At 43.4% G+C, this 16,301-nt stretch overlaps 1 protein-coding gene across 2 annotated transcripts in view; it reads left to right on the top strand.

Moving 5' to 3' along the window:
* Window positions 1–4,140: 4,140 nt before the first annotated feature.
* Window positions 4,141–16,301, top strand: part of mast3a (microtubule associated serine/threonine kinase 3a) — a 30,314-nt gene continuing 18,153 nt past the window's right edge. Inside the window, exons 1-6 of one of the 2 annotated variants that reach the window (XM_070973297.1) lie at window positions 4,141–4,335; window positions 6,005–6,036; window positions 11,574–11,662; window positions 12,542–12,614; window positions 14,699–14,719; window positions 14,924–15,002. In XM_070973297.1, coding sequence (XP_070829398.1) covers window positions 4,294–4,335; window positions 6,005–6,036; window positions 11,574–11,662; window positions 12,542–12,614; window positions 14,699–14,719; window positions 14,924–15,002 — 336 coding nt within the window. In that variant the 5' untranslated portion in view covers window positions 4,141–4,293. Of the gene's footprint in view, window positions 4,336–6,004; window positions 6,037–8,518; window positions 8,972–11,573; window positions 11,663–12,541; window positions 12,615–14,698; window positions 14,720–14,923; window positions 15,003–16,301 lie in introns of those variants that run through there. The other variant, XM_070973296.1, reaches the window with a different exon arrangement.

Genomic DNA, 16,301 nt, shown 5'->3' with positions numbered 1-16,301 from the left:
TCACCATGCTACGTAACCAGGATTGTTAAACGTCGTTTAATCAAATAAATGACCACATGTCTTACACGACCACTTCTAAGCAGGGGGACAGCAATGGGCTATTGCATTAGCTCCTCCAGGGTTAATAATGATAATGTGACAGTCTATTGATTAAGGTGCTAAAACCTGGGAAGACACATCTCAAAGGGTATACAGTAGGCTGCCTCCCTGCCGAAGACTACAAGCCACTATACGAACAATCCAGCCTCACTATGTATATTCTAACAGACAAGATACAACAAGCAAAGACAGAAACTGTGGAGAGGTTTCATTATCTGTGCAGTCTCCTTTCCCTCCTTAAACCAACCCACAGAGGAAATGTCTCAAGGTTAAACAAAGAGATAAAGAAGTTATCTCGTCTGCTGAAACACGGAACTGTCTTGTGACAGTATATTCTTGCAGTAATCACATCGTCACACAACGGATCTAAGGTGCTGGAAGTGCTCCCTTTTTATGATGATTGAAATTAAGCCATATCTGATCAACTGTCCTTTACAGCCAGATTAAAGAGCAGCATTCCTGCTCTCTCAGTAGTAATAATTGGGACACACCGAAGAGCTAATGACAAGTGACGACTGTGTCTGCACTGTAGAGTGTGATGTGGTATGTCAGTGCACTGTTTTATGGCAAAGCAGTTTTCCTGTCCTGATACGTGGCCGTCTGTGTCACTCACTCTGTGGCTGACTGATAAAGATTTTGTTTGTGGAAATGTCCATAAAAGTATGATCTTAGAAGTATAACATTACCTCTTAACAACCTGACAATAAAACTGTTATCATACATGCCTATTATGATATTAAATAGTAAAACAATAAAAACGAGCATCACAAAATCATTAGATTGTCTGCGTGAATGCTAATTAAATTTGGATGACATGACGCATTAAATGTCATAAGCTGATAAAAAAAATTGTGAAACGACAGTTTCGACATAAATGCAAAGGTTTGCGGGACAGCTAACTAAAAAACAGAGGCGGGAAAAAAATATGTCTGCTGCACAAATGTTTTGACTGACTTCTGTCAAATCTTTACGTTTCACATGTGACATGCAGGAGACTTCCTCTTTAGGGCCAAAAACTGCTAAAATGATTCAAGCTGAAAAGGGAACATCACTCTTTGGTGTATCAGCTCATAGACACACAATCTGTGACGAGGAGCTGGAAGAAGCCAGTGTTAGAAAGAGTCACAAGCCAAAAACATGACATCATAATATCATCAATATTTCTCTTAATTAAAAGGAAGCATGTGAAGAAGTTACTAAATTTAAAAAAAGTGGCAGAGATGTCGCCTTTTTGACTGTGTGGAGTGTGCGAATTTCAGAGCAGTGAGTCACTGAGGTGATGAAACAGTCATGTGCTTTGCCAGGTAAACCTACTTTACAAGTTGAAAGTGTGTGAAAGATGTAAAGTGACTCATGCAAACTGTCACTGTTGTTAAAACAGACTCTCATTCTCCTCACTGGCCACGTCTCCTCTTTTCATCTCTTGTTACACGAGATGGGAGGAGAAAAAAAACAAAGCTCCGGCGTGTTTTGTCATCATGAAAAGTTTCTGCATAATGGGAGTGAATTTCACCATATGCACTGGTGCCACACAGAGATGCTTACCTTAAAATCAAAGATGAAGGTAACAGCACATAGCAGTATGCACAGGGCATGGTCAGGACCCTTGTACGGGGCCACAAGATAAAAGTGAGAGGTCACCAGATAAGATAGTAAAAAATAAACATTGCTACATCAAATCAGTCATCAGTCACATTGTGCTAACATGACTAGACATGTTGGTGGCAACAAAACATGAACAGCATCGTGGGGGGGTGTCAAATAAATAAATGCATAGCTCCATGGTGCCATCTGGTGGCCATATACCAACAGTACAGACTTTAATGCGGTAAGTGCAGCTTTATTTGAAGACCGAAGGAACAGACAACTTAATATTAACCTCATATGGAGTTGTGATGAAGCAGGCAGCCTATAAGAGGAAATACATTGTTTTCCAGAAACTCAACCAAATGAGTGTGATGTGTGTGAGAACTGTCTTTACCAGATGTGAAAGAGGTCAATAAGAAGGCAATGCTGTTATTTGATAGTTCTGGATTTGCTGTTCTATTAATTTCCATCGAATTCATGTTTGTGATTTAACCTCTAAACTAAGAAACAGTGACTGTGGCAAAGTTTGATAGACCATACAGCGTATTCCAGATAAGTAAGCTTGAGATATTTTACACCAGAGTTGGTTCAATTTATGTTTTTATTTTTGTATTATTGAAGTTGTTTCATTCTTTTCTTCATTTCCAAATCCTGAGTGGCTGGACTGTCACAAAACTGAGAGCAGACTCTTTCTTTTACCCTTCAGTGACGGTATGAAACGAGTCAGTGGGGTTCAGATCAGAGACACAGAATAAGAACTAACACAAAAGAAGAAGAGCTGACTTTCACGCCTGACTGTTTCCTTTAACGAGCGCGGACCTTTTGAAGATGAGCTACGCCGGATCACATGGAGAGCACGACAAAATGACACGCGCAGATTTCACAGTCTGTCCTTTGTAGCTCCAAACTCCATTATCAGTCTGGGAAAGAACAAATCAGTTTAAAGGAGTTTCTCTCAGTCTGTGATAATGTTCATCTAAAACCAGCTAAATGAGACATACAATTAACAGCCACACTAACAGCGCACAACAGCCATTTCCCTTTGTCACCTGGCTTGAACTCTGCAAAATCACTTCCTTGCACAAAGCTGATTTTAACTCTGCTTGTTAATGACGGAAGATGTAAATTTAAGCGACATACACCTGCGATAACACACTAGATTTCCATTAACAATGATCTGCAACAGTAAACTCAGTGTGCATGTGGATACTTTGGTTATGTAGAAGAGTAACACTGATGTTTGTGTAAAAAGCACAGAATATGTCCAGGCTTGGACCACACAGAGGATTGCTTGGTTGTCTCTGCAGATTCCTTTTCATTCTTAGGTGACAGGTTGTTGCCACAAATGGAAGATTTGAGAACTCAACTTCTGGAGCCACACCAACGCACACCTGACATATGAGAATACCTTCTTTATTGGCATTAAGGTGACATCTTTAAAAACCCAAATTTCACACAAACAAACAGTACAGTACACGACTTCAAATAAATCTCTTTTGACCTGCTCGTGGCACAACTCTTATCCCTAATAAAGATGAAAGCATATTCATGTAGAATTGTTTTATTGCTACTTCTACAGTGAAGTAACCAATCCAAAACCAGGGAAAGCTGAGATGCATTTCATACAAAGGTGTCACTTGAAACACACCTTGAAAACCATGATCTCTCTGTTAGATCCACTTAACTCTCAAGTCGCTTGATTTCCAGCCCTTTCACTTTAAGCTGCCTCAAATAAACAGAGAACTTCACAAGAGAACAATGAAGGATTCACAGCCCTCGAGCTGGCTTACAGAAATGGACATGTGACAGCACAGAACAAGAGAACCAACCATTGTTGTGTATGAAAAAACAAAAACAAAAAAACACACACACACACATCATGGTGCCGCTGGGTGACAGACACGGATCAATCGCTGCTATTCAGCTTGACTTCAAAGCACAATTGTTCCACATCCTCCCTGGTGAGGTTTCATTCCACCAGACAGACACTGTGTTATTTCACACGATGAGGGGAATAAAACATTTAAATGCCGCATGTAGCACAACATATGGAAACAGGTGGACTGCATGTGTTTCTGGGGGGTTTAGTGTACTGAATGTCTGCACAGTTGCAGGTTATTGCTAAATGAAACCATCATGGTGAGCACAAAGGTTTGTTAAGAAGACCAGGGACCCACAGGATATGAAATGATGAGTGACATCTTTAAGTATCTGATCTGAAAATGCCCATCACACAGTAAAATCAGGTTGTTGTTGTTGTTGTTGTTGTTGTTGTTGTTGTTGTTGTTGTTGTTGTTTCATTTAACAACAAAATATCAGGAAGGTGGGGTCAACACGCCCTCTCGCTTTATTAGGTTAACTAACCTCCCCACCCACTCACCTCCTTCCCCCTCTGCTGATCAGGTGATCAGCTGGGCTGAAGCGACCACCTTATCGGGGCGGTCGTGCAGCAGCTCGCCCTGGGAGGAGGTGGAGGTGGAGGAGGAGGAGGTTCAGCAGCAGAAGCAGGAACAGCCAGGAGGACTCAATCCACGCTCGCGTGGAGCGGACGAAGCGCAGTATGGGCTGACTGACCGGGGATCCGCTTCGGGGTTTTTATTGTCTTCAATGATGGACGAGCCGAATATCCTGAGACGCCGCGGTCTACAGGTAACGGAGACGGTCATGAGCGCACTCGGATGTGGTTGTTTCCAGGCCAATAATAATGATAATAAGATGATGTTGATGATGATTTTGAGCCATTGGCAACGAGGATGGATGTCTCCAGGAATTGCTTTGGGTCTAGCAGACATATTTGACATATTTTCTATTACAATCGATTAGAATTATTCTTTGTTCCTCCTGATAATGATGTGACATTGCTTTGAAATTGTAGCTGGTGATCATGTTTCCTCATGTCTGGTGTCCATTCATTGGAGGAGAGTCCATGAATTGCAGTAATCGGTGCTCATAATGTAATTGATGATCAGACTCCTGCTTCCACTGTCTTATGTGTTTATTTTGGAGCTTTCCATTGGTGCTTCGGTGAAGCCGGTTGCCGTGGTGATAGGAGCGTAAAACCCAAGGGTTCCTGGATGATTGGCAGAAATATCCCTTTAATCTGCTCATGGGTGTCGTGTTTATTACTCGGGAATGTCCAGGATGGGAATAATGAAGTGATATATCTGTGTGTGTGTGTGTGTGTGTGTGTGTGTGTGTGTGTGTGTGTGTGTGTGTGTGTGTGTGTGTGTGTGTGTGTGTGTGTGTGTGTGTGTGTGTGGTTCATTCATGTGTATATTTTCTGCATAAATGAAGTACAGTGAGAGCTGCATTGTTTCTACTCCTGGTCTGTTATGGAGGAGGTGACGGTGGGTTTGTGATGACAGACTCAGTGCAAACTGGGTGTTCCCATTCAGTGACTGTAATTGGGTTTTTCTTTCACCTTACATTCATTTGCAATTTAGATTTAAGTGCAGCCCTGCTATTATACTATTAATGAATATGGAAAGGATTCAGGTTTGCTTTCATGTCTTTCTTTAGAAAGGCATAACATAATGTCAACCATCATCAGGTACTGTTCCTCAAATTGATTCTGCTCTGATTAGTTATGAAGCTTAAAGTACGATAATTAAAACTTCTCTTCTCCCCCCTGCTGTTATTTGAGGTGTTCACCTGTTTTTAAATGGACTGTGGCATTAATCACGTTGGAGAGGACGGAATCAGTGCACATAGCCTCAAAATGATTTTGTGCACAGGCTCTCTCTGTCTAACAGAGTGCTACCCCTCCCTGTCCTTCAAATCCTGATTGGTAAGGGCAGTTTTGCAGTTGCCTGAGCACAAACACAGTAGCCATAGGCTACTGGGGATTTGTATCCTGGCCAGGAAATGACTTGAAGACCCACTTGTCCTGCAAGAAACTAGGCCATACTGCAGCTAATGATATTTACAGTGTACTGACAGGAAAATGAGTGGGTGTGACAGAGAGGAGTAAGCATTAAGGCAAATCCATCTAAAAAGATGCTGTAACCTTATTTTTGCAAACATGTTATGAATGGAAAGAGTCTGCTCAGACAGCAAAAAATAAACAAATTCCTGCCTGTTTATTCTGACATGTGTTTTCATGACAGCAGAAACAAAATATGAACTGTCGCCTGATAGGGGAAAGATACCGATTCATGACAAACAATAAATATCCCTCTCTGCTCAAACACACAGCTGATGTCTGCATTTCAAAGCAATATTAGCATGAAAACATGGAACATTTTTAAGAAAATATAATTATTTCAATGTTTCACATCTCTTCTTCCTCTTTTTTTTTTTTTTTTTTTTTTTTTTTTAGAAAGAACTGAGTCTTCCTCGCAGGGGAAATGTGTAAGTATTATCAGCTGACTTGTTCTGTCTGTCTGTCTGTCTGTCTGTCTGTCTGTCTGTCTGTCTGTCTGTCTGTCTGTCTGTCTGTCTGTCTGTCTCTGTCTCCTTTCTTCTCCCTCTCTCCTCCTCAAACCAGACCAGCCAGGTGCCTGTCACGTGTCAGCTTCAGTGTGCATGCATGTCGTTTTTCACACCGGTGCATGTTTACCTGATCCTGAGAGGCAACATATTCAGAAGCTGCCTGAGGATTGCCTGAAAGCCTGGGCAGTCTCACTGCTCAAACAGGTTTTATGTAAACATTAGCGAGACAGAGCAGAGATAGAGATAAGGTGGAAAAACTGTGCAGGAGTTACTGCCTGCATGGAATCGTCTCAGTATCGTATGCATCGTCCATACTCATTGTGACTATATACTGAATATCTGAATCAGTTTCACTGTTTTGTAGCAGAGTTAATCTGGTGGCTATGTGATTGTGTGTAACTAATATGAAAACTGGTTGAGTCAGCTCTTGCAAGTAACAGCTCCCCTATGCAGAGTCCAAAAGTATTAAGCTGATTCTTAATGGGAATTTTACACAGTAGCAACAGTTCATATCAAGTTTTATCAACAGAGGAGTGACACAGGAGAACAGAATGAAGGAACTAGCTTGTGGATTTGCGCCCCAGTCACAACATTAATCTCTGCACTGACTCTAACCTGCTCAAAGACTTTCCCTTGTCTTTGAAGAGGAGGTTAAATCAGACTGGTTTCACTGGTCTGTGAGTCAGAGGAAACATCAGAATCACTGGAGGTATTGGCAGCAGATCACAGATGACAGATTTAAAGACAAAGAGGAAGAGTTCTCACATTCAGTTTCTTCCCTGCTGGTCAAGGTGTCTGTGATGAGCAAGGAAATATTCATGTTAGGTGTATCAAGGGCAGCATTCTGTGGGCTAAAAGCCATAGTTTTAGGGGTTGTACCATGTCTGAGTGGTCAACACGTACAATCCACAGTGTTTTTATTGTTAAAAGTGAAGGGTTTCTCTGAGAACAGATCGCGCATATATTTCAGGAGGGACTCATGGTGTGTCTATGAAAAAGTTCAGAGTGATTTGCTAAGATTTCTCTGTGGTTTACCTTTTGCTGTAGGGGTGGATTCACTCAATAGGGGGACAAATTAATGGTGGGCCCCTATTTTCACCCTGTTTGTTGTAATTTAAACAAAAGAATATACATCATGGAAATTTTGACTCAAGCGCACAAGTCATTCCTAAACAAATTTGCAAGTAATCCCTTGAAGGTCTGTATAAACTATCATATAGCACAGACCTGCTTTTGAAACTGTACATTTCAGTTTCCTCCTATGCCAGAGCGCTTGAAAGGAGGCGCTGACTGATTTTCGAACCTCAGATCCAGGAGAAGCAATGCAGATCATGGAACAGTGGACCAGCTCTTCACACTTGCAGGGTTACTAGAGGGTTCGTGGGAGTTTGCTCATCCAGTCTGTGTTTTGTGGACTTGGAGAAAGCTTACAACCAAGTGGGGTACCTGGGCTTTTATCAGAAGCCATCCAGTCCTTATGTAAGCAGAGTGAGAGCTGTGTCCATATTCTCAGCAGGAAGTCAAACACGTTTTCAGTGGGTGTTGGACTCCACCAGAGTTGTCCCTTGTCACGATTCTGTTTGAGATTTGTCATATGAAGCCAATAGAACCACATCATCTGCTCTTTGCAGATAGGAGGGCAGTTTCACCGCATCAGCAGATGATGCGGTTCTGTTGACTTCATCAGACTTTGACCTTCAGCACCTCCAAGTCTGAGGCCATGGTTTTTAACCAGAAAACGGTGGATTGCTTCCTCCAGGTTTGGAGTCAGCTGGTGCCCTGAGTGACTTCAAGTATCTTGGTGTCCTTGTTCACAAGTGAAGTAAAAATGTCTCCTTGGTGCCTTCTCTAGACCACAGGGTAGATCCAGAATGCACTTGAGGGATTATGTATTTAATTTGTCTTTGGCATGCCTTGAGGAGTTGGAACATGTTGTTGGGTAGGGGGGCGTCTAGACCACCTTGCTGCCAGCACACCTTGAATAAGCGACAGAGAATGGATGGATAGTTCAGTTTTTTCATCACAAACAATTGCAGGGTTTGAAAATTTCAGAGCACAGTTTGATTGCTCTACAGTCCTTGAAATCCATGATAATCACATGAGAATCTCAATGTACCGCTGTGACATAATGCAACATTCACGACACTTCGTGAAAATTGGGACATAGACTTAACTCCCTCTGCACGTTTAACATTTATTGATTATTTTTGAAAATATATATTAATAGAATCTAAGTTTGTATATGAGTGTTCATGTTTCAGTATCGACATCAATGGAAGTACATAATTTTTCAGTCTTGTTTCTGTTCGCTGGGTTGTTAATGTGATGTAGGGGTATCGCATATTTCCGACAGTGCTTGAAGGCATCATTAGTGCCTCCTCCCTCAGGCGCGCGCTAATGCGCCTGCGCGGTGCGGCGTCGCTGCTGGAAAGTTTGTATCACTCTTTATATTTTGGCGAAGATATCAGTCGTTAACGTCGCTTCCCACGAAAGACTGACCGTTTCGGAAATTTCGATGGTAATAGAGAGAAGGAGCAGAGCGGACATGGCCGTTGCAGTCGCCCATCACCACCGAGCTGCCTTGTCGTGGGTCTGGGGTCAGTTTGTACCGAAGCTGAATGGAGTTTCTGCCGTTGGACGTTGCGTACTGGCCTAACCACCACCAGTAATAACACGTCCAGAGGAGAGACTGTCCAACACGATGCTCCCACTTTAACAAGAGGATCCTTCTCATATCTGGATTGGATTCGTCGGTCACCACCATCACCATGTCTGACCAAAACTACTACTGGACCGTGTTGCCGAGCTACAAAACTAGTTTTGTGACTGGGGCCATGATGAAAAGATCGAAGGGGTAACGATAACACATCCTGTTCATGATAATAGACTAACTGAATGTGCAGACAAAAGCGAGCCAGGCTAGACTAAAGTGCCGCAAAGCGAGCACGTCTGCTCGGCCTGCAGTTGTCATTAGCTCCCCGCTGAGCTGGGCCATTCACTGTCTGACAAACGGCAATTTGTTGAACGTTTATGTTGAGCTAGTTGATTCCCAGCACGTAAACCCGACCCCCACAGTGTCCGCTAACATCACCAGCGTACAGCTCAGATTGATAATGCCACAGTGGTGTGTGTGTGTGTGTGTGTGTGTGTGTGTGTGTGTGTGTGTGTGTGTGTGTGTGTGTGTGTGTGTGTGTGTGTGTGTGTGTGTGTGTGTGTGTGTGAGATCGCCGACAGTGCCTTACTGTACAGTATGTCGGTTACATCCGCCCCAGTTTTTGTTTCCGACAGAGAAACGTGGCCATTGTAGAGTGTTGTGAATGTGAGCAGACTGCATTGTCTGCTACCAGCTGTCGCATACGGCGACACTCAAGTCCCAGCGCTGATCGATACACTGGTGTGGTTCGTGGGTCTGCGCTGTTGTAGACGTGCTTTTATATGTGAGATGAGTTTAATCAGCCCTCACAAAGCAGAGTAGTACAGTTTACCGTTCATGCACCCTATTGTCTTTGACAATCAGCGAGTTCACGGCGATCGTCTCGTAATTTATGGCGTTTTATTTGCTTTGCCGTGACTCCAGTGTTTCCATAGTGAAATGTTGTGTTGTGATTGTGGCACGCCATGCATCAATTATAGCTCCTGTCAGCGGCATAAACTGCATGACCCATTGCTTGTGGCTGAAGTTGTGGGGGTTAACCTTTGCTCTCATCATTCAGTCATGATCATTCAGTACAGTTGTTCTAATTATTAACAGGCCGCTGATTTTATTCTGTGGAGTATCAAACCCTCCACCCTTTTTCACGTAGATTGGGATCAGGCATCTGTCATGGAAGCCGTTCAACACAGCCTGACTTTGAATGCAGCTCAGTGAGTAAGTGCAGCCCTCAAACATCAGCAGACACGTGAAGCATGCAGGCCTGCCTCTCAGTGGCCTACATTCATCATGCTACATGTCTGCCTGCAAGGTCCTTACAAACCACTATTGTTAACCCCAGAGAGAAGCCTTATCACTGCCAACTCATGATAAAGCTCTCTCCTTCCCATGGTGTGATACGGCGATGCTTTTGTGCCCTTTTGGAGGGGGGGGCTCTATGGTGTGAGAAGGTTATTTGTTTTCTGATGAAGGTAAAATGGTGCACATTCACGTTGCCATTCTGTGGTTGGTCTGTCATTGAAGCAGAAGTCAAGCATTTATTGGCTCTCCCCTCTCTGTTGCTGTGCCGTCTCTTTTTGGGGTGGGGGCCACAGTATGCTGTACGAAACCGCCTCAGCACCGACCTAGAAACGTCAGGCTCTGTTGTTGTCTCAGCCCCTCAATTATTTTAGGTCATTGCCAGAGAGAAAGAAAGATGACATGGACATCACCAGGATGAAACAGAGGGCATGTTGGGGATTACATTCAGCTTTTTTTTTTTGGGGGGGGGGGACATAAAAGCGAAAAAAGATTTCTACTTGTAAACTGAATGGAGCCTTTACCTCAGGCCCTCAGAGCGCTCCTTGCACCATATATACACATACAGGATATGGACAAAATAACATCTAAACTTAAAGCAACTGCATCATAATTACCCTGACATCTATGTGGGTGAGTCGTGCTAAAAAATGCCGCTTGGTATCTGCCTGCTTTTAAACCAGTCTGCCATCCACCACTTTTACATGGGACGTTTATAAAGAGAAGGCTCTTTTTAAAGGAGCTCTTAAGAACTGATTGGCTACTGAAGTTGCATTTGTCAAAAAAAAAAAAAAGCTGCACATCAACAATCCTTTAAATTCAACACTGACGCCAACCAGCAGGCAGAAGGAAACCAACTTTCATCAAAATGGCACAAACAGGCTTTTTTTTTTTCTTAGAAGAAGAAACAGCTTGTGTCCAAAGTTACATCAACTGCTGAACCTCTGACTCTGTGCAATGGAAAAACAATCTGCTCATTGATTTTCTCACTGATAGATCAGTCTGTGTTGTCTGTGTGTGTGTGTTCATCCATGGCGATGGATCTTTAATGGTATGGACAGTATATCATGGCTGACATTTCTGTGTCATGGGAGTCACTGGGTCCCCTCATTGCATCATTGTATAACAGCAAGACAAAGCTGTTTTAATAAGATCGGCTGCTCCCATTGGTACCAGCACTTCCAGATGTTTCCCATTCTTTCACATGAAAATAACCTACGCACTTTAAAAAACGTACTTTCTGTGTGAGTGTGTGTTTGTATAATTACCTGCAGACATGTTTGTAGCTCTGCGTGCATGTTTATGCATAAACACCATGACCAGTGTCATTAGCTATCAGTGTTTTCCTCATCCCCATCAACAGCTGAAGTTTACAGGCCGACCGTGTTTATCTTAGGCGAGTGTTTACTGCGCTGATAAAAGACACATGTGATGAGCCATTGCGTTTGTAATTGCATTACATAAGCAAATGTTTTCTCTCTCCTGTTTTGTTATCCCCCTCTCGCAGTTCCCGTAACAACAAGAGAAGGAGTTTGGCGGTCGGGACCCCGTCGCCCACGCTATCACGACCGCTTTCACCTCTCCCTCTTGCCACAGGTACTTGTGTGTTGATGTTGGTTGTGTATCTGCTCACCTCAGTGTGTCATATTGTTTCGCCAATTAGGCTAGAGGCTCATTTGCGCACACTTCACATAGATGTGAATACAAGGAAGACAGAAGTGGGTGAAGATGGAATGAAGACCTGAGAGGTTCATCTATGGCAGGAGACCACTACATTGGCTTTTTTGTCTAGTATATGTGCCTTTAGCCTTGTTTTTGATGCTGTTTGTCACAAGACTAGCCGTGGGTTCTCTCTGGTGTGTTCATGTTGGTGTCTTCCTGGCTGTTGGATCATAATGTGCCCACAGTACAGTGCATAAGGCACACGATAGTTTTCCTCCTCGCGATGATATTTTTCTTGTAGCCTCCTCTAGGCTACTCATTCCTTGTTCAGCTGGCTGAATGGGGACTCATTCATTCCCTTATACCCATTTTTTTCACACAGGGTGTGGTTGTGCTTCGTCCTCAGGGGCTGGCATGAAAACCCTTTAGTGACCCTTTCAAAAGCATGTGGTGTGGTGGATAGTGGTGGGTGATATGGCAGTAAAGTAATATCACAATATTTCAGGGTGTTTCTGCGATAATATTTTTAGCTAACTCCTCCATCGTGGAGCAGGTAGCCACTCCCATCAACGACCCCCTGCTGTCTGATTCTTTGATTAGGCAGGGAAGAGGCCCACTTCACTTTTGTGGGAGTGTTACTGTCATTAAGATATAAGATTGTTTCAGGTTGAACTGTGAAGTCAAACCAGTTGCAAAGTGTTCATGTAAAACAAGAGGACTGCCAGTGGAATGATTCAACATTTAAATAGTCATATACATAGTTTATTTGAGCTTCTGCTCAGAGTTTGTAACTGATTTTGTTTGCTTCCTCAGCTGGTAGCAGCCCTTCAGAAAGCCCCAGAAATGTCCCCGCCAGCACCTCTGCTAATTTCCAGTTCGCCCGCAGGTAAGAATAAAGTCAAACACTTTTTTGTTCTCTGCCAAATACAAAAACTGGAAAATTGGTAAGACTGATATAACGCGGTGCAGATGCCTCCAAACAGCAGTGGATGAACGCATATTTTAACATTGCTATAGGTTCATCTATCTTCCAGCAAAGATGTGAGCTGACAAAACTGCAGACAGCTTAAATTGAAAACATACGAAATGAAGTCCAATAAAATATATTTCCATTATAATTCATTCATCAGCAGTAACCAGAAACCTGCGGTGAGAGTTACACACAGCCAAGCTGATTCATTAATAACTTTTTCTCACCAAGCCAAACCTGAACCGTGAACAGTGCATGAACATTTTTCACTTAATTTAAGCCGAATCCAATCAAAACACGCTCACCAACAACCCCAGAAGCTTGGTTTTAGACAAAACTGAGTTGCATGAATAGCGAACATGCCCTGGCTTGTTCCCTTTTGCCCCTTAGTGGAAATGAGGCAACAGAGAAGCAAGTCCAACCAGATGAAAGGCCCTAGGGCCACTTGCTGGACATGGGTCTTGGCATTTGTGAAGCCAATTAAGGCAGCAAGTCGGTGCACACACTCGTTATTCAGGGCTGCTGTGATTACGGGGGGAAATTGCAAAGCTTGCCCTCTTATCTTATGCTTTTTGCAACCTTGTATAGAGTCACTGGGATTTAGAGGAATAGTAAGTGGACCTGGCATCCTCGTCCAGCAGCAGAAAACATTGTGTTAATTTTGGGCAAAACAGTAATTACATCTGTCTCCCTGTATGTGCATCTGCGCTGCTTATCATCACGTGCTATGAATTAGCATTAAATGTTGCAGTGCAGTGTGGCACACTGCACCATAATCCCGAGAATGGAGAGGTGATGTCTCCTGATAGAACTGCCTTAGCACGAGCCTGCATGACTCATCTGAATTTATTGAGAATTTTTATGCTGCCAGTGTGGAGACGGATGCTGCGACTGCACTTTTAAGAGCTCCACCAGGTACATCTGTTATTCACACAAGCTGTATAGCCCTGCTGTTTGTGCTATAATTTTGACATGTAAACACGGAAGAGCCAGACATGCAATAACTGGCACCCCCGAAAGGAATGGATACATCTTTTAAATGCAAATCAGGTAAAACGTGATAAGGAACCATCTCAGGGCTGCAGCTCCCTCATCGCCATTAAAGAAGCTTTTGTTTAACCTTGAGGTGTGAGGACTGCCAACACTCTGTCCCACAATAGTTTCTTTTCCTCTCATACCTGAGGCATTGATTCTAATATTGATTTTAAAACCTTGTTTTTAATCTTGGCTTGTATCCTCTTAAGCCTCGCAGGACCTTAATACAACAACCCAGTATCAGTAGTAAAGGCTTTTGATAACACATAACGGATGACATACATATCGGGTGTGAGCCGATGAGAAAACAGATCTAATTCACCTGACTAATCCTCAGATGTCAGTCCCGCTGACATCCGAACCGTCCAATTTCATTGTGTCAACCCTGATTTGGCTCCATGTCCCCAAGAGCTGGTTTGTGCGAGAAAACATTTGACCGTCTTTGTCGTCACAGATTGAATCAGTGAACGAAACTGGGCCATGTCCTCAGAGTGGCACATTGGATGGAAAAGTAGGGGGAATGTGGAAACAGGACACAGTTACGAGTAGAAATTTCAGGCATACGGGTTGAATCCTTTTCTGTTTGTAGTAGTGGTGCGGGTGGGTGTTTCATGGTGTATGTGTAGGTGCTAGTTATGAGTGGTTTTTTTTTTGTTGGTATGTGTGTGTTTGTGTATAATGAGTCACGAGCTACGTGCTGCAGTGTGATAGCAGCTTGGCAGGTGTTCAGCAGCAGCAGCAGCAGCAGCAGCAGCAGCAGCAGCAGCAGCAGCAGCAGCAGCAGCAGCAGCAGCAGACCACCGCTGGCTGCGAGCTGTGACAGACACAGTGCTATGACTCTGACAGCCAGACTTACTCTGTCACTATCCTTAAACAGTGTTTGTTTTCTTTGTCACTTTGTGCCCCTGCCTCTCCCTCCCCCTCTCCTTCTTTTGCTTCTTCTCCATTTGCGTCTTCCACTTTAGCCAACTGGCCCGCACCGAAAGGTAAGAAAAGTCTTCTTTTTTATCAACACCGTTTCAAGCATCACATGTTAGCGCTTTAAACTTGCATGAGAAGAGTGTTTAAAACGTGAGATGTGCAAGAGTGAGAGGGTGAAGCTTTGAAGATTGGAGTCAACAGGATGTGTAGGTTTCATGCGTGCTTCGGAGTCACCACTGAGTGCTGTGCTACTGTTCTGTTTTCTGCAGAGCGGATGGGCGAAGGTGGTCGGTGGCGTCAGTTCCCTCATCTGGATACTGCACAAACGCACCCAGTTCATCGGTATCTGTAAGTTGAGTCTCCTTCTGTGTTTCTCTCCATGTCTTTAATTCCCTTCAGTCATCAGTGTCTGTTTCATTTCTTCATCAGATAGCACCATTTAGCTCCTCGTGTTACTTATAGTCAGCGTAGCAATCAGTATATGGGGCTGTAGTCTTGGACACTTCTGGTGCTGACTGACTGAACTGTAAATGCCGTGAGATTACACACAGTGTGGGAAATAAATCCACAGTACAGTACAGTCGACTCTGTTTGCAGAGAGGGTGAAGGAACGGCCAAACAGCCATGCCTTTGAATCTGAAACGCTCACCCTCCTCTAGGCTTGAAAGGGGCTGGGAAAGGTTTGTTGAGCAGGATGCTCCAGCATGTGCACAACAGTGAAGATATGTACCTGATGTTGAGTCCAACAGGATCGTGTGTGTATTTAGAAAGAAGGATTCAAAGGTTTTTCTCACACGGGGAGAGTGCAGACCTCTGCCAAGGCCAAGAGTTCTCTCTCCCATTGTAATTCTACAACTGGATATATTTGTCACTATTGAACTGCCATCAACTAGATTTTAAGATTTAGTCCTCCAGGGCCAAATGAGCCATCTCGCAATGTTCGCGAAAGTGAAAAATAAATTGGGGATTGACAAGTGATTCAGATCTGCCCCAAAATTTGATGTGTCTGGTGCTAGGTTTCACAAAAATCTGGCCAGCTGTCTTTCCTTAAACCTGCACACAAACAGACAAATAAACCAGTGATGCAGCAGCAGAGGTTTGAGAGAATTCTTTGGCTGCTTTCATGCTTTTTCTGCCGTGAAAACTTGTCTCAGCTGTGGATCCAAGCTGATCTATCCCACTGTTCCTGGTGAGGGAACAAACAGCTAACTTTTTACAACCATTTTCCAAGTCTACGAGGATCATCTGCAGCTCAACATGTCAACGAGTTGAAATCATTTGTTTAACCGCTGCGAGTAATGACACTGAGTGCGTTCTCACACCATCACGACACTGTTACTAGACAGTACGCTTGACCACGCTTTGTGCAGCCAGTTGATTTATGCGAAACAGCTGACTGGAGATGGATGCTGTATCCTTTAATGACTCAGCCATAACAGGATGTCCAATGATGATGCATCTCTCCATCATCAGCCTTGTATCACTCTTTCCACTGCAGACAGGAAGTAGGAATGAATCCTCAGATGCCTTTCCCAGAGTTTTCCCAGAATAATTTAAACAGTATGGACACAGTGTTTTTTTTTTTAAGTATTTTACTCTATATGGTGTGTTCTGGCTGAATTAAAAAAGCTCCATTGGAAAGCTCAT

The sequence above is a fragment of the Chaetodon trifascialis genome, chromosome 11 (genome assembly GCF_039877785.1).
Source record: "Chaetodon trifascialis isolate fChaTrf1 chromosome 11, fChaTrf1.hap1, whole genome shotgun sequence".
Taxonomy (NCBI): Eukaryota; Metazoa; Chordata; class Actinopteri; order Chaetodontiformes; family Chaetodontidae; genus Chaetodon; species Chaetodon trifascialis.
This window is presented reverse-complemented; position numbering and strand designations above follow the sequence as displayed.